Source organism: Dreissena polymorpha, chromosome 12 (genome assembly GCF_020536995.1).
Source record: "Dreissena polymorpha isolate Duluth1 chromosome 12, UMN_Dpol_1.0, whole genome shotgun sequence".
Lineage (NCBI taxonomy): Eukaryota > Metazoa > Mollusca > Bivalvia > Myida > Dreissenidae > Dreissena > Dreissena polymorpha.
Window position 1 is genome coordinate 19,691,353 of NC_068366.1, and position 26,157 is coordinate 19,717,509.

The 26,157-nt window shown below is 35.9% G+C and overlaps 1 protein-coding gene across 12 annotated transcripts; it reads right to left on the minus strand.

The window, feature by feature from the left end:
* Positions 1-512: 512 nt before the first annotated feature.
* Positions 513-24,673, minus strand: LOC127853297 (allograft inflammatory factor 1-like). 12 transcript variants are annotated; one of them, XM_052387694.1, is made up of 8 exons: positions 14,630-14,663; positions 13,298-13,429; positions 10,325-10,392; positions 7,636-7,702; positions 7,033-7,074; positions 4,662-4,824; positions 3,110-3,148; positions 513-2,005 (listed from the first exon to the last, which is right to left on the minus strand). In XM_052387694.1, the coding sequence occupies exons 1-8, from the start codon at positions 14,646-14,648 to the stop codon at positions 1,921-1,923; spliced, it is 615 nt and encodes a 204-aa protein (XP_052243654.1). In that variant the 5' UTR covers positions 14,649-14,663; the 3' UTR covers positions 513-1,920. The 12 variants fall into 12 exon arrangements, with proteins under 12 accessions (XP_052243654.1, XP_052243656.1, XP_052243660.1 ...); XM_052387696.1 differs by lacking the exon at positions 14,630-14,663 and adding an exon at positions 14,159-14,300 and having other exon boundaries at positions 13,298-13,508; XM_052387700.1 differs by lacking the exon at positions 14,630-14,663 and adding an exon at positions 14,159-14,297 and having other exon boundaries at positions 13,298-13,480.
* Between the last annotated feature and the right edge of the window lie 1,484 nt (positions 24,674-26,157).

The following is a 26,157-nucleotide window of genomic DNA, read 5'->3' on the forward strand; positions in this document are numbered from 1 at the left end:
CGTAGATAAGGCGAAATAACTTGAATTTTGAGCAACAACATTAGCTGGTCGCTAAGCGACCAACTAAAAACGGATGCTGGTTCTGCTCTTCTGTTTTACATCTCTCACATAAGATAAGAAGATAAATAAATGTAAGGTCTTAAACTGTTTAGTTATTCTTTCTCGCCAAAGTGTGTTTCAAATAAGTGTCGTTTTATTTGCCTCGTTATACATGAACTATAGTTTTGTTGACTCATGTGCGTATCTTTGTATTTGTGAATTTGAGTGCTCAAAGTTGACATTAATGAATTGCCATTTGTGAATAGAAGTAACGACCACGTGTATATTATGTATGTGTTATTAATGAAAACATCTTTCGTTGTATTTTTCCCTAAAAAATATTAAACACTACATTTAGATTTTCATAAAAACGTTAAATATTCGTTCATTCGAATTTTTATTGATAGTTGACATGTAATTTTCAGATAAATCTATTTCATGCAAGTTTTGATACAACAATTTGAACACTTAAGAAAAGAAAGAATTTTATTCAAAACATACACAAAAGATCACAATCACCACATTTGCTTACTCACACGAATATCAGAAATATAATTTAAACTACAAATATTCGCTTTGCAAATTTTCAATAAAAATAACAACTACAACAAATGAACACAAGCTATTGTATTGAATAGGCTGACGGCAATCGTTCCATCATAATATCGACACAGTTCATGTTATTCCCGGCATTTGATTTAAAGTAACATATACTAATATAAGCATTCAATCTTATACCGTTACTCGATATAAAAAAACACTCAGAAAACAGATATACTAGTAATTATTGTGCTCGAAGACGTTGGCATAAACATAATCATTAAAGTAATACCATACCAAATCTAAAGTTTAAATTTTGGCTATTGCTTTAAGGAACATTTATTTTTTATGTTTTAATTTTATTTTATTTTCGAAAAACTGTACGAAAATTTCGTGGATTTTAAGTATTAATGTGCTTTTAACCAGAACTTTTTAGACAAATAATGTTGAACTCTAGCATGCGATAGAAGTCATTTTTTACCACTAAACCTCTATTTGGTCCCAAAAAGCATACCCTGAATATGTTCATACATGCGTTCAAGCACTAAACAATTTAATTGCTAAAATATAATAGTAATATAATAATACAATGCTGATAGGGCGATTCCACACAGAGCACGTATAGCTGCTTTGAGAACATATATATTTACCAACATGCTTATATACATGTTTTCCAACAGCAAATTTATTTTGTTTATAGGAATTACACATCATTATAGCTTGCAATTATTTCTCTCATATATGTGCGATATATAAGCAGTATCTCTTTTTTAATTATTCCTAGCAGTTCAAATCCACGTGGTTGCCGAATAACGAACGTCCCTTTGATGACAACAGGACATCCATACAAGGGTTAATGCAAACATATAATATCATCCTGCGTCGAGAAATAAAAATATACAGGAGCGCCATACACATTAAGGAGAGCACATTCATATAGAATCAGTTTGACCAAAAAAATTTTTTTAAAGATTAACGATACAGTTGAATTGTCAATGAATACCTTTGTTTTATAGTCGGAAAGACTTGTATGAAAGAGAATGTTTAAAGTAACGCTTTAATAGATTATCATAAACAACAATGCATATACGAAAATACAAAAATATATATAAAGAACACAGTCGGTACAAAATATTAATAACAAATACAAAGTAAATAAAGTATTGCTGCTGGTAAAATGATGATAATTATTTCCGGCACATCTTTTTTTATTTGTATTTCTTGTGTCGGGAAACAATATTCATTAAGATTTCCTAATGTAGAAAAACAAACGGGATAGTTTTCTCAATACGAGGCTCGATTGTTACAAGATGAAAAGCCTAAAACGCTCAAATTTGGCGCTCAGGGGAGATCAGCAAGGTTACGTTTTGGAGCAACTCCTGTTGGTTTCTCTTTCTCCTTCCCCTTCTGTTCGAACATGAGGATCCTGAAATATATACGTGCTCAAAATACGATGCACATTCTATAACACGCGCGGCGACTTTGAACTGAAATGGAAGTTGTGGACATCGTTCCACGCGATTTGTACGCTAAATAATTGAGACTTGTTCTGAGAAAACGGGGCTTAATGCATGTGCGTAAAGTGTCGTCACAGATTAGCGTGTGCAGTCCGCACAGGCTTATCAGGGACGACACTTTCCGCTTTAATGGTATTTTTTGTTTAAAGGAAAAAAATACTGTGTATTACTATAATTATTCATCTGAAAGCGAGTTGTGATAAGGTTTAGTGTGAATGGCAACAAACAATGGCCTATATTTTGATGCCGCAAAAAGAGCAGTATATTAAATTTAAAACCAGTCATGGACATGTGTGCATAATTTTATTGTTCAGCAAGTAGTAAATACGTGTTAGGGATATTCTCACTCTTTTATAGAAACAGTCAAAACATTTTTTTAATCTACATTTATCGTAAACCCTTTAATGACCAGAAAGTATCAAGTTATTTATATAGGCAACCATTCTTCACTCTTGATATCCCCGATGGTTTTCCCCTCTGCTCTTAGTCAATACATGTACATGCACACAAGCCCAAAACTCCCAGATTTTTAAATTTAGGAAACATTAAAACATGTGTTCATAAGCCTATATTCAATCCCAAAAGTATAACGAAAATCCACAAAGTTTCGACTTGTTTTACGGATATTCTTATTAACAAACAAACAGTCAAACAACCATTCCATACGCAGCCAATGCATGGCGTCATAGGAGATTCAAATGTTAAATAAGATCCTTGTCTAGTCTAATCTGGGACGGCACTTTATGCACATGCATTAAGCACAGTTTTCCCAAAACATGGCTAAAATAGGTACTATAACTGTTCAAATTGATCATTATCGTAAGAGTAATACAGTATAGTACATCATAAACGTGCGCTTTGAACACAACACGCGAGAACTAATTAAACAATACAACTCATGAACTGTTAAATAAAACTTAACTGAATTAAACAGCAAAATCGCTTCAAAACAAATAACTTTTGAGAATTGAACATTCAGGATTAACGCAAAGGAACAATCGAACTGTGCTTACATCGTTTTAAACATTTCTTTTTTGTATTGACCCCAGTACCTATACAAACAAAGGGATGCGATACTCAAATCGAAGAACAAGCTAACGCGTTGTTACGCAAAACGGAAACGAGACTTCCGACCCAACGAGACTTCGCGCGACGAGGCAAATTTTCAAAGCCGCCATTTTGACAGAGAGACCTTGACAAAGCGATCAAGTCAGATTCAGATTACAAATTAGCCAAGTGTTGCCAACAAAGAAGTATTTTTTGCAAAGGTTTGTTGAATTTGAGACATCTTATTGTTTTATTTGTTTTCGACTATGCTTTGTATTTACTAATAAAAACAACGGTGGGTAGTTTCACCAAATCATGAGTATCATTGTTTACACTTCCATTATTCGATAAACATATGTCGTGGCTTTTTTCAAAAGGCTTGGTCAATTACAACTCTATACTATTCATGTTGGTATTCTTAGAAACGTTACATGTCAATGCATTGTTTGTAAAGGTCCCTGATTGATCCAACAGCCTAATCGAATTTGTTGAGAAACACACGTTTGGATTTTTTTTCAAAACAGAAGCGCAAATAATTTGTAAGCCAGGAACTATGGAACGTCTCGTCTGTCTTCTGTTGACTATTGATATAACGGCTGTTTCATTGAAATTATGTGGGTTTAAATCGTATATGTCTGTCTGTCCGTCCGTCTATATGTCCGTCTGTTTGTTTGTCTGTCTGCCTGCCCGCCCGTCCGTGCGTCTGTCCGTCTGTCTCCCTGTCTGTCCGTCACTCCTTGTATCCGTATATCGATCCGTATGTCTGTCTTACGGTCTGTCCGTCTGTCGGATATACGGAAATATTGAGATACTGTGAGGACCATTTTAAAACACAAACATTTAAATAAGTTACGCTTAAGGCTAGACAAGTACTTTAACAATATACTTACGGCGTACATAATCTTCTATTGTTTTCATAATATGCCAAGTGTCAGGCAAATACTTACTACTTAACAACGAGCTTTTGGGACTAGTCTTTATTCTCGTAACAAAGCACTCACTTACCCGAACGATAATTAACACTTAACCCATTTATGCCTCGTGGACTCTCCCATCCTTTTAAATTGGATCAATTTGTTTCCAAAATTAGGGATGTCTAGTATATTTATTTCTATATTTAGCATATTTCTTACAGAAATTATATTTCCCTTAAGCAAACATGCGGCGTCTCATCTGGGTCTACGCTGTTTGCCAAGGCCTTTTTTATAGACGCTAGGCATAAATGGGTTAAGAACTGAAACGTTGGGACAAGCCGTTATCCTCGGTTTTAAGCATTCATGCAACGACGTAAATACTTACTACTTGGTCTAGTTAACACATGTTTATTTCAGCTCGATTGCATCGAAAGCCGAATGCTTATTGAGATTCTCTCGAGTCCGTTTCTTGGGTAGGACCAGTACTTAGTGTCTTTGGTGGAGATCGAAAGAACACTCTCATAGAGGCGAGAGAACCCTTGACCTCCTGCGTCCTGGTTGCAATGTGGGCACGATATCGACTACTCGACTTCAATATACTTACAACTTAAGAATTGAGCTTTTGGGACCAATCATCATCATCACAAAGTCCCGGTAGCAGATGGTGCCCGAGTTGGTGCTGTCAATCTCACTGATCATCTTCTTTATCTCCAGGTGTGTCTTCGCCTGACCGAGCTTCTCCATCATGCGTTTCAGTCCAAACAGGTCTGTCCGAAAACGGGTAAGGTATGTTTAGAAAGTACGAGACTTGGGAGTATTGTTTCAATCAGAAAAATTCTTACCAAAATGTGCGAAGAATAATGCGTACACTATGTGCCTATATGCTAAATGTACCTTATGTGCTTTTTATTTGTACAAAATGTATAAGCCAATACAAACCTGATCAAATTTAAATCTAGGCCGAAAATCAAATGAGTATATTATAATTAATGATATAAATTAATGAAGGCTACATGTTCTAAAAGTAAATCTTCTCATCATAAATACGTAATATCAGACTGCATCTTAAGAATTCATGTGTTTAGCTCACCTGAGCACAACGTGCTCATGGTGAGCTTTTGTGATAACATTTTGGCCGTCGTGCGTAGTGCCTCGTGCGTCGTCCGTCGTTAACATCTTTCCTTGTTTACACTCTAGAGGCCACATTGATTGTCTGATCTTCATGAAACTTGGTCAGAAAATTTGTCCCAATTATATCTTTGTCGAGTTCGAAACTGGGTCACGTGAGGTCAAACACTAGGTCACTAGGCCAAATTAAAGTAAAAGCTATAGAAGTCACATTTATTGTCCAATCTTCATGTAACTTTGTTAGAACATTGGTCCAAAAACTATCTTTGCTGGATTCGAAAATGGTTCCGGTCAGTTGAAAAACATGGCCGCCAGGGGGGCGGGGAAGTTTTCCTTTAATGACTATAGTAAAACTTTGTAAACACTCTAGAAGTCTTGAAACTTTGTCAGAACATTTGTTCTAATGATATCTCAGCTGAGTTCTAAAATGGTCCCGGTTCGTTGAAAATCATGACTGCCTGGGGGCGGGGCAGTTTATTTGATATGGCTATAGTAAATCCTTGTTTACACTCTAAGAGTCATATTTAAAGTCCAATATTCATAAAACTTGGTCAAAACTTTTGTTCTTATGATAGCTAGGATGAGTTTGAAAATGGTTTCGGTCCGTTGAAAAACGTGGCCGCCAGGGGGTGTGGCGGTTTTCCTGTAATGGCTATTGTAAAACCTTAAACATTGGACTATACATGTGACTCCTAGTGTGTTAGCAAGGTTTTACCATAGCCATATATGGAAAACTTCCCCGCCCACTGGCGGCCATATTTTTTAACGGACCGGAACCATTTTCAAACGCAATCGAGCTATCATTGAAGCAAATGTTATTACGAAGTTTTATGAAGATTGGACTGTAAATGTGACTTCTAAAGTGTAAACAAGCTTTCACTATAGCCACATAAGCAAAACTGTCCCGACCCATGGCGGCCATGTTTTTTCTTGTGAGCAGTTGTCTAATGGTAGGACGCTGGCTTAGAGATCGAGAGGTCCCGGGTTTTAATCCCGCCCTGACCACTGGAATTTAATTGATTCATTGAGCAAGAAATTTATCCCACATCTGCTCCTCTTCACCAAGGTGTATAAATGGGTACCTGTGCGGGAATTAAGCCAATTTGCCGTGGATACATACTGCGCCAAGATGTTAACGGACGACTTATGACCCAGTGAACAGGAAAAAATGTAAAGCGCCTTTGAACGCACATCTCGAGTATTAAAAGGGCGCTATATAAATGTGGTATAAAGAAATGTTTTTCAACGAACGGGAACCATTTAAGAACTCTTAGTGCAAAGATATTATTGGGGCAAATGTTCTGACCAAGTTTCATGACGCTTGGACTAAAAATAAAACTTCTAGAGAGTTAACAAGGCTTTGCTATAGCCATATAGGGAAAACTGCTCCGCCACCTGGCGGCCATGTTTTTCAACTCACCGGAACCATTTTCGACGTGGGTTGAGATATTATTGTCACAAATGTACTGACAAAGTTTCATGAAGATCGGACAATAAATATGACTTCTAGAGTGATAATAAGCTTTTTCTTTCATTTGACCTAGTGACCTAGTTTTTGACCTCACGTGATCATGGTTCGAACTTGACCAAGATATCAGCTGGACAAATCTTTTGATTAAGTTTAATGTTGATCAGAAAATAAATGTGGCCTCTAGAGTGTTAACAAGGAAAAATGTTGACGACGGATGACGGAAGACGGACAAAAGGTAATCAGTGATATAATAACGATTATAATTTGCCTCTCGTGAAAATATTAAGATCTCTGATCACTCGTGCATTAAAATCGAATATCAATCGAAACCAACTAATATCTTCTATATATTTTAAATACAAATAGTCAAACATACCGATATTTCCTTGCTTATCTTTTTCGAATTCGAGGAACTTGCCTGAAAAAAGAATGTTTGAATGCGTTAAAACTGCGTTACGTTTATTTGCAGCGTTTGGCTGTACATATGTAATTGGAAAAATTTGCAAATCGAGAATTCTGATTTGGAAACGGAACACAAATTTCGACAAAATCGTTGTTTTTGTTGCGGATTTTTAATAAAAGAGGTACGGACTTATTGTCTGAATTCAGATACGCTGCGTTTCAGTACGTTTCGAAACAAACAAACGCCAAAACATAGTTTGGATTCCGGAAATATTTTTTTATTTTGGATATCGATATTAAGCTAAATGCCCCATTGTGCGTTAAAACTCATAATCTGAATACAAGCATGCTGTTGTAGCCGTTGACGGTTAGACATATTAAATGCTAACATTATACCAAGAAATTGCTGATCGCCGCTTTTGCACTTTTAAAACCACATGTTCGTTGAAAGCTTTTCAGAAACTGTGCATTTTTTTGTATTTTTACAAACATTACCGTATGTGAATAAATCCTCTAATATATTTGAAAATATAGATGTTCATATAAAACACCAAAAGGTTCAGTAAATCGGTTCTACCTTTGAATACCTCCAACTGCCAGGTGAGATTTTCCACATCTTTGTAACGCTCATCCTCCATTATCTCCTACGTAATGACACAAAACAAACATATATGGGTCGTGCTCTGTGAAAAAGGGGTTTAATGCATGAGCGTAAAGTGTCGTTCCAGATAAGGCTGTGCAGTCCGCACAGGCTAATCAGCGACGACACTTTCCGCTTTTATGATATATTCTGTTTAAAGAAAGTCTCTTCTTAGCAAAAAAATCAAGTTTATGCGGAAAGTGTCGTTCCTGATGAGTCTGTGCGGACTGCGATGGCTAATTTGGGACGACATTTTACGCACATGCACTTAACCCCTTTTTCACAAAGCACGGCTCAAATATATTACATGTAAGTTAGATGAAAAGTTATTGCCCAATGCCTATAACATATAAGCACTGAATCTGGACGTTAATACACGGCGCTGTTGTTATAGTCCATCATGCAACTCCTGACTCAGTAATTTCACGAGGGCTTAAGTCCGAGGCACATTACCTGTCATTATGGATTACCTGCTTCGCATTTAAACCTGTTTTGCATATGTTGTATTTAAATAATTATTTTCCTTGTTTAGTTTTCGATGAAGATATATTCATGTCATTGGATCGAAATGCAACCTTGATCGCTGTTTTTTCTTGTTATGCCCCCCTTCGAAGAAGAGGTGGTATATTGCATTGCACATGTCGGTCGGTCGGCCGGTCTGTCGGTTTGTCGGTCGGTCGGTCTATCCATCAGGTGGTTTCCGGATGATAACTCAAGAATGCTTAGGCCTAGGATCATGAAACTTCATAGGTACATTGATCATGACTCGCAGATGACCCCTATTGATTTTGAGGTCACTAGGTCAAAGGTCAAGGTCACTGTGACCCGAAATAGTAAAATGGTTTCCGGATGATAATTCAAGAACGCTTATGCCTAGGATCATGAAACTTGCTAGGTAGATTGATCATGACTCGCAGATGACCTCTATTGATTTTCAGGTCACTAGGTTAAAGGTCAAGGTCACAGTGACCCGAAATAGTAAAATGGTTTCCGGATGATTACTCAAGAACGCTTATGCCTAGGATTATGAAACTTGATAGGTACATTGATCATAATTCGCACATGACATCTATTGATTTTGAGGTCACTGGGTCAAAGGTCAAGGTCACTGTGACCCGAAATAGTAAAATGGTTTCCGGATGATAACTCAAGAACGCTTATGCCTAGGATCATGAAACTTGATAGGTAGATTGATCATGACTCGCAGATGACCCCTATTGATTTTCAGGTCACTAGGTCAAAGGTCAAGGTCATGGTGACCCAAAATAGTAAAATTGTTTCCGGATGATAACTCAAGAACGCTTATGCTTAGGATCATGAAACTTGATAGGTAGATTGACCATGACTCGCAGATGACCCCTATTGATTTTCAGGTCACAAGGTCAAGGTCACGGTGACCCGAAATAGTAAAATGGTTTCCGGATGATAACTCAAGAACGCTTATGCCTAGGATCATGAAACTTGATAGGTAGTTTGATCATGACTGGCAGATGACTCCTATTGATTTTCAGGTCAGTAGGTCAAAGGTCACGGTGACCCGAAATTGTAAAATGGTTTCTTGATGATAACTCAAGAATGCTTATGCCTAGGATCATGAAACTTGATAGGTAGATTGATCATGACTCGCAGATGACATCTATTGATTTTGAGTACACTCGGTCAAAGGTCAAGGTCACGGTTACCCGAAATAGTAAAATGGTTTCCGGATGATTACTCAAGAACGCTTATGCCTAGGATCATGAAACTTGATAGGTACATTGATCATGACTGGCAGATGACCCCTATTGATTTTGAGGTCACTAGGTCAAAGGTTAAGGTCACAGTGACCCGAAATAGTAAAATGGTTTCCCGATGATAACTCAAGAAAGCTTATGGCTAGGATCATGACACTTCATAGGTACATTGATCATGACTCGCAGATGACCCCTATTGATTTTCAGGTCACTAGGTCAAAGGTCAAGGTCACAGTGACAAAAAACATATTTACAAAATGGCTGTCACTACAACTGAGAGCCCATATGGGGGGCATGCATGTTTTACAAACAGCCCTTGTTCTTCTGTAGCTTTTGTTGAGACAATTTGACTTTTAGCCGAATTCATAAATAATATGCAATACTTTAAAATTATGTTAATAGAAAATGTGTATACAATTCAATAAAATCGTATTATTATCTTGACTGTACGATACAGACAGAATTAAATTTTAAACAACGTTACAAAAGACTTAATTGTGAATTGTACCCATTGTGTCACCGTCGCGAATAACGCTACACATACACCCAAACCACAGGACGTTATCAAACATGGAAGGGTTTCAAGCATAGTATGAGTCGTGTTCTGAAAAAAACTGGGCATAATGCAAATGCGTTAAATGTCGTCCCATATAAGCCTGTGTAGTCCGCACAGGCTAATTAGTGACGACACTTTCCGATTTTATGACATTTTTCGTTTAAATGAAGTCTCTTCTTAGCAAAAATCCAATTTAGGCGGAAAGTGTCGTCCCTGATAAGCCTTTGCGGACTGCACAGGCTAATCTGGGATGACACTATACGCACATGCATTAAGTGTCGTTTTCTCATAACGCGACATAGTATTATCAATTAGACGACCATATCGTTCATCATACCTGGTTAATGGCATCCAGCGCCTTTTCCTCTGGATTTTCCTTGATTCCATACTTCTGGGGGTCAGGCCCTGTCGAAAGTAGTTAAATACAATTGAGCCGCGCTCTGTGAAAACGGGACTGTAGGCATTTTCGTAAAGTGTCATCCCAGATGTCGGCCGCACAGGCTAATCAGGGACGACACTTTCGCCTTACCTAGATTTTCGCTAAGAAGAAACTTCCTTTAAACGAAAAATACCATAACAGTGTCGTCCCTGCTTAGCACAGGTTAATCAGTGAAGACGCTTTACGTACATTCATTACGCCCCATTTTCCCAGAGCGATGGTAAATTGAATGCGTTTGATCGCAAGCTTTCGATGGTCAACTACTGAGGGAAAACGGAAATCAGTGAAATACTGCTACACATAACGCAGTAATAATGAATTACAGCGCAGTGGTTTAGGTAATAAGCGGAAGCATACATTAAAAATAATTTCCACCAGAAATAAGCGCCTGCCGAAAACGGTTACAGACTTAGCAATACGTTTGGCTACACGCTGTGATAAAGGTTAATTACGTTGAAAATCGTGTGCTTTATATGTCCATGCATGTGGTAAGTTGATAATGTGTGCTTTAAGCATACTTCTCTTTAAGATCTTTAATTCGTCGTCTTTTGAAAGAAAGCAAAGTTTCATTTTAAAAAATATACCGAGTACGAATGTAGTAATATATGTACATCTTGACAACCTATGTATTACATGCATTTATGACCATTGATTAAGAGACTCTAATAACTCAGTGTGCGGTGTTTGTATTTTCGTGATAAGACATTTCACCCATCAGACACATCAAGTAATATATAACTACCGCCCTAAGGTGATGTTCTCTCGCTCATTAGTCATTATGTTTACAAGTGCGCTGACACTTTACATCATTGCAAAATCCAGACGAACGATCAATGGCAATCACAGCGCAATCCTGTCTCTTCGAGACGTCTTTATAGCCATATTTGGTTACAACATGTGTAGGTAATTAACTTTGAGCAGTTGAGATATGTGACGAACAAATATTTCCATAGTCATGATTTTGACTTGTATTGTGAACAAGGTCAAGCTTTTTAGCATACATGACTGACGTTTACCGTCCATTTGTTTGCGTCCGTTAGTACATGCACATTCAATAAGGTCATACAAGTTTACATACAACAGGTATTGGTTAAATGCTAGTATCACGAATTTAGTCAAACATTTCTGCGTTCGGAAATATGGAGAGAAAAAGATTAGGCGTTAAAAGATAGCAACCTTTTAATACGTTCACATCAAATTTTATTGACTAACCTATGTAATAAGTGAACAATATTAACACGTAATTATGCAAGTTAACGTTTGCTTTTCTTGAATATTTGCTTTCTAGCTTTTATCTTGAGTTAAATAGTCGTATAAAGTTTTTCCTCGCAATCTTTTCCTAGAAGGTAAAACTACTGCTTACCTTTCTTCATATTCCAAGTATCCTTACGGTACATACGAAAGTATTACAGTAACAGAAAGTGTAAAATAATGATATTGGGAAGGCTTGATGAAACGAGCGAACAACTGAAATGGGATATTCGTTGTGGCGCATTAGTTTACTTAATTTGTGGAAGGAAAATGTATATTTAATAAGCCGGTGCATACCTCGCATCCGACACGTTTGTATCAATTACATTATTAAGCATAATTTTATGTTTTAAATACTGTTACCATGAATTCTTCAAATCATGATATCATACGATTTGGACGCATGTAGTGTACAGTGTACACATGGTCATTATTCGGTTTACGGTTTGAAAACTGTACCCAGCATTATATCCTACGTTGTCCGTTTTGTGGACGTATCATAAATTGGCTCCATCTTGTTAAGCGAAATAATAATGAAAATATCATCTATGCTACTCGAAGACGTATACTGTAAATGGGAACGAGTTATTTTAGTATTTCCATTTTGACAAACTGTGACCATGTTCTGTATGACCGGTCTATGCCATCATTCAGATGCGTTTGTGACCGATTAAAAACAATACAATACAATACAATATAGAGCCAAGACGAGTAAATCAATAAACTCAGTTAAGTTAACCTTTGTTTCAAATACGTATTGCCAAAACAATGCCCTGCTCAGAAGGACACATATTTGCCAACTCTGTTAAATTATCCCTTTATAACATAGTGTAATGTCACTAGTGTTGAACCGGTGGCAGACCTTTACTACAGAACAGTAAAATAAAGATGTGATACCAGAGTAAACTACCGACATGTCGTAAATTTAACCCATTTATGCCTAGTGGACTCTTCCATCCTTCTAAATTGGATCAATTTATTTCCAAAATTAGGGATGTCTAGTATATTTATTTCTTTATTTATAATATTTCTTACAAAAATTCCTTTAAGCAAACAGCGCAGTCCCTGATGAGACGCCGCATCATACGGTGTCTCATCTGGTTCTAGGTTGTTTGCCAATGTCTTTTTTCTAGACGCTAGGCATAAATGGGTTAAATATTTGCAAGCATAAAAAATCGGACACCACATGACTTGATACCGATACATTGTATTGTTATGCTTTTGATAAAAAATATTCCCCATATTTATAGCTCAAAACGAACTTGTTTATATATTTTCTTCCTGTTTTCTGTTAACACATAAACAACGAATGTGCATCTGACAGCAATATTACAGCACCCCGTGATAATACATACAACGCAAGCAAACCAAAACACTTCTCAAAGGATGAACATAATTATACGCATAAGCTCTCCACAATTTCCAAACAGAAATGATTAGATTAGATTTAACAAGTGAGCTCGAAATAATTTTATAATGGAAATGTTTATATCACGTATATTATGCGACCGAAGCCGTTATAAAAGAACATAATTTTATTATTATCGACTGCTATTAAAACTGTGAAATGACAAAATGTCGCGCTTATTTTACAGAGTACATCAATAACGCGTGACGTACGTTTTTCGGGGAGGTCATATTTGCGCTCGAACCCATTCGCTGCATCGGCGCCTTGTCCGTCAACCTGTTCCATTTCAACTTCCGGTTCAACGCAACACTCGTTGTCACTCATTGTTATAATGCGTATGTGTCCTTACAGGAAGTAAATTATTTACACCGACTGCTTTCTTTACACGCCTGCCTCTGTGATATGTTTTCAAGTTCAAAATTTCTATAAAATATACTATTTGTACTCAATAATATGTTTTAATATATACATATAAAAGCCCATTAAAACTAAAATATGTGCAGCACAAATTTGGCAAAAAGTAAGGTTAGAACTTACTTATAAAATGTTTAACGTATATGAAATTTCACAGCTCATTAATGGTATAAATACTGTTTTTAAACTGCGTTCTTAAATATACTAATAATTAGTCGAAAAATATACTATATTACTATTAGCCTTGTTCTGAGAAAACTGGGCATAATGCATGTGCGTACAGTGTCATCCCAGATTAGCCTGTGCAGTCCGCACAGGCTAATCAGGGACGACACTTTCCGCCTAAATTTGAGTTTTGGTAAGAAGGGACACCCTTGAAACTAAAAATACCATAAAAGCGGAAAGTGTCGTCCCTGATTAGCCTGTGCGGACTACACAGGCTAATCTGGGATGACACTTTACGCACATGCATTATGCCCAGTTTTCTCAGAACAAGGCTCATTGTCTAAAGCGTACCAATACTTGAACACGTTAACATCCAGTTACAATAATTGAAATACACACTCCCGCAACAATTAATACCTCGCCAAAAACGGAAGTTGCCTAATCGCGCAACGAAAATTAGAACAAATTATTTTTTAACAAGCATATGCTCTTACACGTTCACAGCCCACTTGACTATCTCCGTTTGTATCAACTGTTCTTATGAGGAACAGCTCATGATCACTTAGTTTCCTGTTTCAAGTCCTTGACTTCTTAAAACTTCAACGCCAGCGTGGTAAACATGGTAAACAACACTTACTGTAGATAAACAATGACTGGTTAAAATGTTCATCTTTATGTATGTGATACTTTATTAGTATTACTAACAATATGACAAATCCCTAGCGTGTTCCGTTTTTACATACAGACGACGGAACATTAAAACGGATTATATGTATATCATGTAGAGTGACTCAGTAAGATATACGTACAGTAACGATTAATTACGCACGTTTGTCCGAATAGTTATAGTGACCATTTCACGTTTTAATAAATTGCCAAATTTGAAAATAAAAGTTTCAGATTTGCAAATTTTCGTTACATGTAGTTATGATATTTGCGAGGAAACAGTAATGCTTAACATTTACCATGCTCTAAAATATCCATTAGATGTATCTTCTGACGATTTAAAAACCGTTAAATTATAAAGCGTTACAAACGCGAAACGATTGAATAATTTGAGTTATTTTGCTATCGTTATATTTCTTGATATAACAAAGATTGCATACATTATGTACAAATACACATCACCATGTGTGAGCACGGATGGTGGAGTGGTTTGGGCGCTATATTTTTACTTTAACCCATTTATGCCTAGCGTCTATAAAAAAAAGGCCTTGGCAAACAGCGTAGACCCAGATGAGACGCCGCATGATGCGGCGTCTCATCAGGGTCTTCGCTGTTTGCTTAAAGGAATTTCTGTAAGAAATATTCTAAATATAGATATAGACATCCCTAATTTTGAAAATAAATTGATCCAATTTAGAAGGATGGGAGAGTCCACTAGGCATAAATGGGTTAAGCGTCAGCGGTTCGAGACCAAATAAGGATTAATGTTTTTCTTTGTTTAATGTTATTCGTGTTTTACTGGAGCTTTTTACTTCAAATATTAACATATATCAATTTAAAGCTTTTCATCACAAACTCTAATTCAAGCCAAAACATGTAAAAAGGTCCCTTTTAGTAAATAGATTAGTGTCATTTGCCCTGTTTTATATTAATACCTGGCCCGTACAGTTACGATTATTTTAGGTTGTTAACAAATCGACTACAATGTAATAATTAATGTAAATAAAATCGAATACAATGTAAACCCTTAAAACAATCATATGCTCTTTCTATAACAGTGCGCATCATCCGTTGTTTATTTTCCCTCTTCGCAAATAAATTTCCTTCGATTGTGTTTTACAGTATAGCCACTTCAGTAAAAGGAAGGACATGTAACAATTTGAAATTCGAAAACCCGTGTTCCTGAAAATCCATGATTTTCCATTTCTAGAGGCATATCTTTGTATTTAGTGCATTAAATGAATTTGAGTCGAGCTCTGTGAAAAAGGGGTTTAATGCATGTGAGTAATGTGTCGTCCCAGATAAGCCTGTGCAGTCCGCACAGGCTAACCAGGGACAACACTTTCCGCCTAAACTGGATTTTTGCTAAGAAGAGACTTTCTTGAAACGAAAAATATCATAAAAACGGAAAGTGTCGTCTCTGATTTGCCTTCGCTGACTGCACAGGCTAATGTGGGACGACACTTTACGCACATGCATTAAACCCCTTTTTCACAGAGCCCGGCTCATTTATAATTTCAGTGGCTAAATCATCTTTGCTAAAACGCTTTTTATTTCATACAGCGAAGAAACCATTTCGTTATATATAGGTTTAGTCATAAGCTGAAGACATCGTGAAATATTATACTTCTGTATCAATAGTGTCGTGGCCTCCCTTTATTGATATTGTAGATTTTCACTAGTGTAAAAAACGCGAATTGTTTGAACAATATGATTACATGTTAACATTTCCCTTTAAAGGAAAACGAACATAAACGCGTTCCCGTTAGGTGTTAGGCTTTATCAATTGAGCGAAAAAGTTTCAGACATAAATTGATCGACGTCATGCAAATATGGGTCATAAGCCAGATTACCTCCGGACCAGACTGCGCGATTAAGGAGCTACACAATTAGCTGCAGAGACACGAATGGTTTTGTGGTCTCATTAGCGGTAAACATAACATCTTACCAGACTTCGCGCATTCGCAGGCAGATCTGGAGCTATGATTGCCATGTATGGCATAAGACCCATTTTCGCACGACGCGAGTCAATTAGTTGACAGTTTAATATAAGTAGTACGCGTGCTATGTACTATGATACTGACAGCTCATCGAACGCGTGATGATTGACCACAAATTATGACATCGAGGACTTGTGCTCTTGATTAAATGCAGCACTTGATTCCGTGCAGGTTTCACACATCCCATTGTGGGAAACACAGTGAATCACTTGCTAACTACGTAGATGGCATTAATTATCACTCATGAACTGCTTCAAGTGAAGAACTGAAAAATGCGGTTAACGTAAACTAACCAACGTAAAAATCCGACCGAAAACGTAGTAATCACAGCAACGACAAGACACGCTTATTTACACAGGTAATGAATATGTATCAGTTGCACAAAATAATAATAATGACAAAAGTGAGGGTGACCCTTGTTAAAGTTCTCAATCTTGTGTCCATCGAACTGACTTAAATACTGTCCGATGCAGACGTTTACTCGGTCACAATAGGGGTAAATACACGGCCGTTAATCACAGGTGCCACCTCTTTTTTGCAATGCATAAATAAATGAGCCAATGCTACTTCCGAGGTGGTGCTAAAGGCCGGATGGTTGAAATTTCACTGATAATTATACAGGGTAAGTAGGTTTTATATGTTTATTTCAACATTTTTCGCATTATCTTAACAATCGGGCAATGTAGTGCGATTCAGCGCAGATTAATTTATCCAGTGATTAATGGCCGTGAAATATTGGCGTATGAATACCCGGTTGAGCAAGCAATACAACCAGCAAACCTTTCCTGACCTTAGACACTATATTCCTATGGTTTCCATTACTCTTCATGGCATGGCCTATAAAAATTGATCGGGTGAAACAAATGAGGACATCATTCGAGTCATTTGCAAGCAAATTAAGAGATCTTCGTTCAAATTTGCATATCATCTGGTAAAGGTATACTAGTTCAAAGTATCGTCGTTTCTATCTCAATTAAAATAAGATGAGCGATCAAGTTTTTGCTCATACTATTTCTTTGTAGAACATGTATTTCAGATTCACGTTGTCCTGATGCACTGAAATGATTTCAGTACCACGTACATTGATGCAGAAATAGTTGTTTTCGTAAACATTCGCTTCACAGTCTCCTTTTTAAAGTCATACAGAACTGCGAACATGGCTTTATGTTTACAAACAAAACATAGTGTGGACACAAAACCGTGAATATATGTGAGCGTGTTGTATTGCCAACGTAATGCAAATGAATTTTCGCGCGTTGGTTAATTTTCATATTTTAAAACAATATCTGAATGTCAAACACTAACCTTTAAAACTATCTAACGATGCCATATACGCAAGCAAACACAGCACGTGACTCAGCAGCTGGTCGTTGCCAAACATTTCCTTGGAAACAACGTAATGTTGTATTAATAGGTATCGATTAGACTATATCAAGTGATAAAACGTTGTCTCTCATACATTGTTTGTTAGTGTTTTGCAACCGAGCCTTGTCTGTGAGCGTGTTTTAGGCATTGCCGTGGCCCGTGTGTCAGTGGAAGTTTGTTTTAGACAATGAATTGCTGATGAGTGTGTTAATAATGGGTATAGTTTTCTAAACAGTGCTTTATTGTTTTGAAACGAGTTAAAACCGCAAATGAATGGTATATATTTGATAACGTATAGCGCCTAAAGTGGACCACACGCGAATATCATGCGTGTGTTACATGAGCCTCGATCTTGGGAAAACAGGTTTAAAAGCCTAAGCATTAAGTGTCGTCTGCACAATGTAATGAATGACGACACTTTCCGTCTCAACTGAACTGGATTGTCCTTGAAAAGAGAATTCATAAAAGAGGAAAGTTTAGACTGCAGAGGCTAATCTGGGAGGACACTTGTTTCAAATGCATGAAGCACAGTTTTTTCAGGAACGCGGCTTAAATGTCAGTTATCCAGCGTATGAGTCGTGTTCTGAAAAAACTGGGCATACTGAATATGCGTAAAGTATCGTCCAAGATTAGCCAGTGCAGTCCGCACAGACTAATCAGGGACGACACTTTCCGCCTAAATTGGATTTTTGCTAAGAAGAGACTTCATTTAAACGAAAAATGTCATACAAGCGGAAAGTGTCGTCCCTGATTAGCCTGTGCGGACTGCACAGGCTAATCTTGGACGAAACTTTACGCACATGCATTATGCCCAGTTTTCTCAGAACACGACTCATATATTTATAAAGCAATGCTCAGTCCTCTGAATTAATTGTTCAGTACTCGGATGAAAACAGCGTTACCTAGTTTGGAAATGTATTATACAATGGGTCTGAAACGTATAATAGAATGGGTCTGAATTGTATTATAGAATGGGTCTGAAACGTATTATAGAATGGGTCTGAAACGTATTATAGAATGAGTATGAAACGTATAATAGAATGGGTCTGAACGTATTATAGAATGGGTCTGAAAAGTATTATAGAATGGGTCTGAAACGTATAATAGAATGGGTCTGAAACGTATTATAGAATGTATTATAGAATGGGTCTGAAACGTATTATAGAATGGGTCTGAAACGTATTATAGAATGGGTCTGAAACGTATTATAGAATGGGTGTGAAACGTATTACATAATGGGTCTGAAACGTATTATAGAATGGGTCTGAAACGTATTATAGAATGGGTCTGAAAAGTATTATAGAATGTATTATAGAATGGGTCTGAAACGTATTATAGAATGGGTCTGAAACGTATTATAGAATGGGTCTGAAACGTATTATAGAATGGGTCTGAAACGTATTATAGAATGGGTCTGAAACGTATTATAGAATGGGTCTGAGACGTATTATAGAATGGGTCTGAAACGTATTATAGAATGGGTTTGAAACGTATTATAGGATGTATTATAGAATGGATCTGAAACGTATTATATAATGTGTCGGAAGACCATAAAACGAATACGCTATAAACGAATTACATTTCAGTCACGCAACACATAATTATATATATGTACCTGTATACAATTGTGTACGTAGTCAAAGTTAATATGTTCCTGCTTGGTATTAGACTGCAAAACAATGCGTACTTTTGTAAAACGAGTAAAGATTCGTCCAGGTAATTCAATATGTTCTATATACATATACAGTTTAAATGATAATAGAAGTGACAGTGTAAGCGATGCAAACACCCAGTCTAAAATATGCAAGAAATTTTCACTAAGATCGCATTACCGGTACACATGTATCTGAATGTCAGAAATAAACGTACATCGATTTGTTAGGTGAATATACTTGCCCCCGTATTGTTTTAGTCATAACATATTTCGTCCACGTTCCTAGCACAGTCCGACTGTATATCATTCGACATCTTGTATATATGTACTTATTGATGACTGTGTTTACTTTTTTTCTGCCTTTTTATGAGATCGTATATTGAATTTCAAATCTATGCTATTAAAATTCCTGGTTATCCATTTTCTTAATTGCATGAAAGCAAATAAATGTTGTTATTTTGATATCGTTTTTGTCATTCAAATCAAAGAGACAATGAGAACAGAATTACAATAAACGTATTAACCTAACATGCAACAAACACATACGAGCCTTAATATCGGAAAATATTTCAGACACCAGTTTGTTATTTGATGTATATACATACGCCGTGCTCTGTTAAAAGGGGTTTAATGCGTGTGCGTAAAATGTCGTTCCAGATTAGCCTGTGCAGTCCGCATAGGCTAATGTGGGACGAAACTTCGCGCTGTAATGATATTTTTCCGTTAAAAAAGTATATTCTGAGAAAAAATCAAGTTTAGGCGGAAAGTGTCGTCCCTGATTAGCTAATCTGGGATGATACTTTACGCACATGCATAAAAAACCCTTTCACAGAGCATGGCCCATATAAATGGTTTTTTTTACTGTGAAGCAATTGTATTTATATTGTAACCAACGTTCTTGTTGAAAATATATATTACTTAAGAATGTATTTGAATTTTTAGGATTGAATGAAATCCTTTTATTCTCTTTAAAAATAATATTAACAGCTGATGCTTCTTGAAAACATTTAGCGATTAACGGCTGTGTTACATTTATGTAGTTTCGCAATTTACGATTGCTAAACATTAGAATAGTATTGCTTAAGCTCTTGTTTACATACATTACATGGTAGCCAAGCGAAGCAACCGCTTAAAGAATTTCCTCATGCTATCTCATTCATTATGTGCCCGTTTACTGTCTGATAAAACATATTCATTTGAAAGCTTAAAAAAAAGATTAAGAAGAAACAAGGAAAACGTTAAACTCACTTTTAAAAACAGATCACCTCAAACAAAATAGACGCTAGAGATGCAAACACTTTCCAGATGCGCGCTAGTGACCCGATAGATACAGTTTAACGAAGGAGTCGATGTAAAGGAGTACTATCTTCTTCTCACTACAGATGTAAAAATTGGTTCTCATTTATTAATAAATCTGACTTGAAAAAATACTGAAATGAAATATTCACTTGCTGATTGGAGTATGTAGCATTGTATTCGACGTACTGTGAAAAAGTTAAATGTGAAAACAACGCATATTGTATTGATGAACTTTTCATTCTTTCTTTTTCGTTAATTCACGATCGCTCAGAACCTTTCATAACAATATTGTGTGCTTAAGAGTCCAGTTTGCGCTTCTTAAAGGCTCAGAATGGGGAATCTCTAATTAAGAGATATGCGAAGAACGTTTACCAGTACTACTCCTTTAGTTGACATGAACAAAAAGGGTTCGTAATTGAGTACAGCTGTTCTTGTTTATATCAGGCTTCGGGTTCTCGAACTTGTAATTTAAACACAATAATTGGGTAACGGGTGTAGTCACGCTCAGCTGCATGCTTTAATTTACTGAAGTACTGCTGACAAGCAATTTTAAATAAGTGCAGTGTAAAATAATCTTTTACTACTCTTCTGTTTTCTTCCTGGTTAACTTTCAACGCCTGGAAACTGTAAATGTGTTGACGCGGGCAACCGATAAGTAACAGTATTCTTAGCCTATTGCGACGTCCGGCGAATTTAACGTTACATACCAATAATGTTTCTCTTCTAAATGTTAAAAAGCAACATTTATTTAAATTCAACACATTGAAAAACTCAATTAGATAATTACTTTGTTGGCATTATATGTTTCCTTATTTCTGGTTCAGTGGTACGGTTACATGAAAACCATGTAAGGCTCATATTTGTAATATTTTCGTATACGTGCAATTCGTAATGTTATATAATATCGAATCGAAGCGAATGTAATGAAAACAAATATGAAAACTATCCCGGCCGTTTAGTTATACCCTTCGGGCAATTTGATATCGACGTTCTCCGATGAATCATTGGATGTTCTCTTACAAATATTTGTATCAAAATGTTTTAAACATGATGTGAAATGTACCAATGCGACGCATTAAAATGCATAAGGTCCCCAAATAGAAGGCCTGTAAACGAAATAGCACGGCATATTTTTCGAGTCAAAAAATAGTAATTCTTGAATTTATTTCATATCGATTTAACATCGCATATCTCAATCAGTCATCGACGAATATCGCAATTTTGATATACATTTTGTTAACCAAAAATAACTTGCTCGCGGACGCAACAATCTACGCACATGTGAAAAATACGAAATTGAATATATAACCCAGGAAGTTACTGTATGTATATAACATGTATCGATATTATCAATATTATCGATCACGATAACCAAACATTAAATCTCTTAATGCAGTATTAGATTACGGTTATTTTTTAAAACTACAAAAATCAATGCACGCGAAGCACGTGAAACAAAAATTTCCTTATCATCGTTTAAAACAAATCCCCGTGCCCTAATTCAGCCTGTCTCAATTATGGCATGCATCAATATTGAGACTTTTCAAAGCCTAACAAATATTTGCATACCTGAATAAAAATCTAATAAAGTTCTGCCGATATAATCACTGAATTCTCACCTGTCTTGCCGTCAATCCTCATGCTTATCTTTAAGCGCAAAACGCAAAATATTAATTTTGCGACCTATATATTACTTATCACACCACCGAACAAATGAGATAGATTCCCCTAAAATATTTCTACCAAAAACGTTCAGCGTTTTCGTAGCAACTGATGGCCTATGATCGATCGTTCCCCGTCAGAGACGCTCGACTTAGGAAGTGCAAGGCGATGATAGTTTAAAGGGTGGGTGTTGTGAAATAGTCGGTAGAGTTAAATGTTTGTATCATCTTGAAATGGTTTACTATATAATTGAACTTCGCTCCGGGAAATCGGGGTATAAAGCAAATTAATGCGTTAAGAGTCGTATTAGATTAGCTACGACACTTTCCTATTTTATGGAATATTTCGTTAAAAGGAATGCCCTTCTAAGCGTAAAACCAGAGTAGGCGGAAAGTGTTATCACTGAGTAGCCTGTGCGGACTTCACATGCTAATATGGGACGACACTGTAAGCATTAAACCTCGTTTTCGTAAAGCGAGATTAAAATATATCATTGCGACTTTCTCCATTTCTAATTAAAAAAAACTTACCAGTAATTTATTTTTAGAATTCGTAAAGTACAGCCAGCAGATTTGGTGCATTTGCATGATTTATACAAATAACATGTATTAGTATAATTAAAAAATATATCGCAGATGTAAAAAATTATCCAAAATTAATGTACGGTTTAAAAACTCTAATTATAAAATTATATTGTTTTTATAGATATATCTCACTAACTAAACGTATACATGGTATACACATGCTAGTCTCATGTTTCAACATAACTAAACTTGACTCAGGACCTTTAAGGCTTGACCACGTAAATTATAACAGTAATAATTAAGTCATAATTGTGTCACGCTTGATCTAACCGCACACCTATTATTGTTCAGAAGTACCTATTACAGTAATGGTCACGCGTTAGTAATGCTTAAGGCGTTATTCGTAACATAACAAGTTACTTACGTTTCGAATACTATGACTAACGTTTCTGAGGCATTCGGGTACACATATTTGTTAATTCGGTGAAAAAGTACATTTTAAAATTGTTGCGACTGATTGTTACACTATAACGAATTATTGTGATCACGCGGAATATTAATAATATATTTCCTGTAAGTTTTACATCGAAGTTCAAACATTAAAAAAAAACGGGGTGACAAATACAAAACGATAAATATAATAGCACAGATCGTTCAATATAGCCGTGTTAGCACTGATATTGCGACCGGTGTTTATTGGCGGTAATAATTTGCTTATATACGCAAATGTATGACATGGGTAATCGAACGCAGGTTAACGGACACTTTCTTGCTAAGAAATAAAGGAATCTGGCAGAATGCAGTTGCTATGCGGGGGGTCTAGCCATCGCGTGTTGGGTTTATACAGTCGCATTTATAACAGACTTAAATCACCGTAGGAATTTAAGATTCTTATACATACATGGTGTACATACATGGTGTGCTAATAATATGCGAAATTCTTGAATCATGCCGAAAGTCGTTGTTACTTATTTTGAGTGTGCATGAGTGTTTACTTTGGTAATGTCAGTATTTGTAGATCACAAGCGTGTAAATCAACTATTTATTTTCCTTGTGCTATTTGCAAGACGGCTAAGTTGGCTTTTCGAATATTTTCAAGAGGACCGTATACGCCGTCGATATATGGAACACTGATAACTGCTATTTCAACCAAATATAATTGTATATTAAGATACATTTATTTATGATTGCTAAAATATCTTAATATTATCATGGCCTTAAAGACTTACGTAGGTTGTAATATACATTGTATTAAGACTGTTTTCATGTAAATGTATATTATACAATGTACATTTATTGTAAAACCCGGATATTTTAAACGTTTAAGAGCCTATTAAAGAGTGATTAGCTGAAAGGTGGCAAGCTAAAATACGGATGTTTGAAACATGGCAGTTTGTTTAAATACAGATAAAGGGTTTTTTCGTAGATAAAAGCAAATCCTGTTTAAGCATGTAAATACCTTAGGGCAACATACAAAATAGAGGAAGTTAAAATCGGTTCAAACTAATGCTTAATCTCTATCTTAACATAAGAGTGAGTTCGTGTTTGTTTTGTTTGATCCATCCGTGATGTCAGCACATTACAGCAGCTCATTATCCTGTTTAAAAAATATGAAAATGTAGACCAAAAAAAATCACACGTTGTCATTTAATTTAAAATGTTAATAAGATAACAGACACTTGTAGTGTAACATCCTCGTTTAAAGAGGCCGATGAAAAATACAATAATTATCTAGTACATTACAAGATACCCACCATTGAAAAGCTCATTTTAAATATTAAAGGCTAAATACCTGACAAACTGCTTGCACGAAGACGGCGAGCCATTCGGCGAAAAAAAATCTTATTTTAAATGACGTCAATAGCGTCACGAAAAACGTCGCCATGTATTGGCGCCAAATATGGTCAAAACTTGACTTTTTCGTTAAGCATATATTATGAAAGCGCTACATCTGACGAATCAACTCCATCGCCACAGACAACATTTGCATTTTTTTAAGCAAAACATCTCAAAAAGTAAGAAAAAGCTAGCCTAAAAAAGCAAGAAGCTTATCCGAAAATTAACAACGTCGAACGGTGCCCTACTGTATAAATGTTAAATAAGCTGAGATTAATTTAAACCATATAAAAAGAAATTACGGAATATTATTTTAACACTGACTTTATAACTTTGATTTAGGTTATTCTTTAACATTAAACTTTTGTTTTATCCAAAGAAGTTGACAAAGTACGCGAATCGGTTTTCACAAGGTTGAGTCGCTTTTCTCGGCAACGACGTCAGTGCAAAATTTGTCAAAATCTCATTCCTAACCACTTTGATATATGTGTGCTGGTATTTGCAGAGAAATATGTGACTAATCCATTATATAGATTTACACGTATATCCTACAAACTTATGTTCGTGGATATAAATTATATAAATAATACTATATAAGATCATAGTATAAGTGTCCTCACATTGCTTTTTATGTAAGTTACGATGGGTTTTTTCATTTTATTAAGCAGTAATCCTGCCACACATAAAAATAACTATTGCGTTTTGTACATGAAAACTTTAACCAAGATACTTAAAGAAAAAAAATCAGACTGTTTTATTACCAGCAAACGGGCAAATGTCGGTAGCCAATTTTTGCTTTCAGGGATGATTTCAAAATAGGCTGATGACCTGCAAGTTGGAATAAATGAGGTTTAAAGAAAGTGCTTTTTTTTTTTTAAATGGAAATTTGGCTTATGCAAAACCCAATAATTATGTAATTTAAAATGTTTGAATTACAAAACAAAATAATATAACATGACTTTTCTTGTTTTAATTATTTCAAAACACGAATTTACGATATTTAAAACAGATTAACGGTACAGATTAACAATCAAATAATATGCATGGCATTATTAACTTAAACTGCGATTTGCGCAAAATGTTGGACTAATAAGGAATGTTTTAGAGTGAGCGCCGATAACAAATTAATTGCTAAATTTTCGAAATACGTACAGCTGCAAAAGCATGTGCCGAAACGCCCGATGTAAAATGAAATATTTGACTTTTCCTTCTGTATGTTTCCTTATATTCATCTCGAATTTTTAATTGCTAAAATGTGTCAACCGTATACTTCAGAATAAAAAACCAGAATAAAAAACAACAACTTGATATGACCCATTCGTTCTGTAAATTGAGTGAAATAATGGACATGCAACATTATCCGCATCACCATGAGGACCATATAGTGCACCTTTGTACGCGAGGTTGATGTGAATGCCATTTTCAACATCTTTAGTTGCTTTTACAATAACAACTCTACGGTGCCTTAGATGTGACATTCACTCCAT

What these genes read in the sequence shown, in the direction of transcription:
- LOC127853297 (XM_052387694.1), bottom strand. An exon ending in ATATGACCTCCCCGAAAAAC is followed by an intron (nt 10,393 to 13,297) that starts GTACGTCACGCG and finishes TACTTTCGACAG; the next exon opens with GGCCTGACCCCCAGAAGTAT. An exon ending in AGATAAGCAAGGAAATATCG is followed by an intron (nt 4,825 to 7,032) that starts GTATGTTTGACT and finishes GTTTTCGGACAG; the next exon opens with ACCTGTTTGGACTGAAACGC.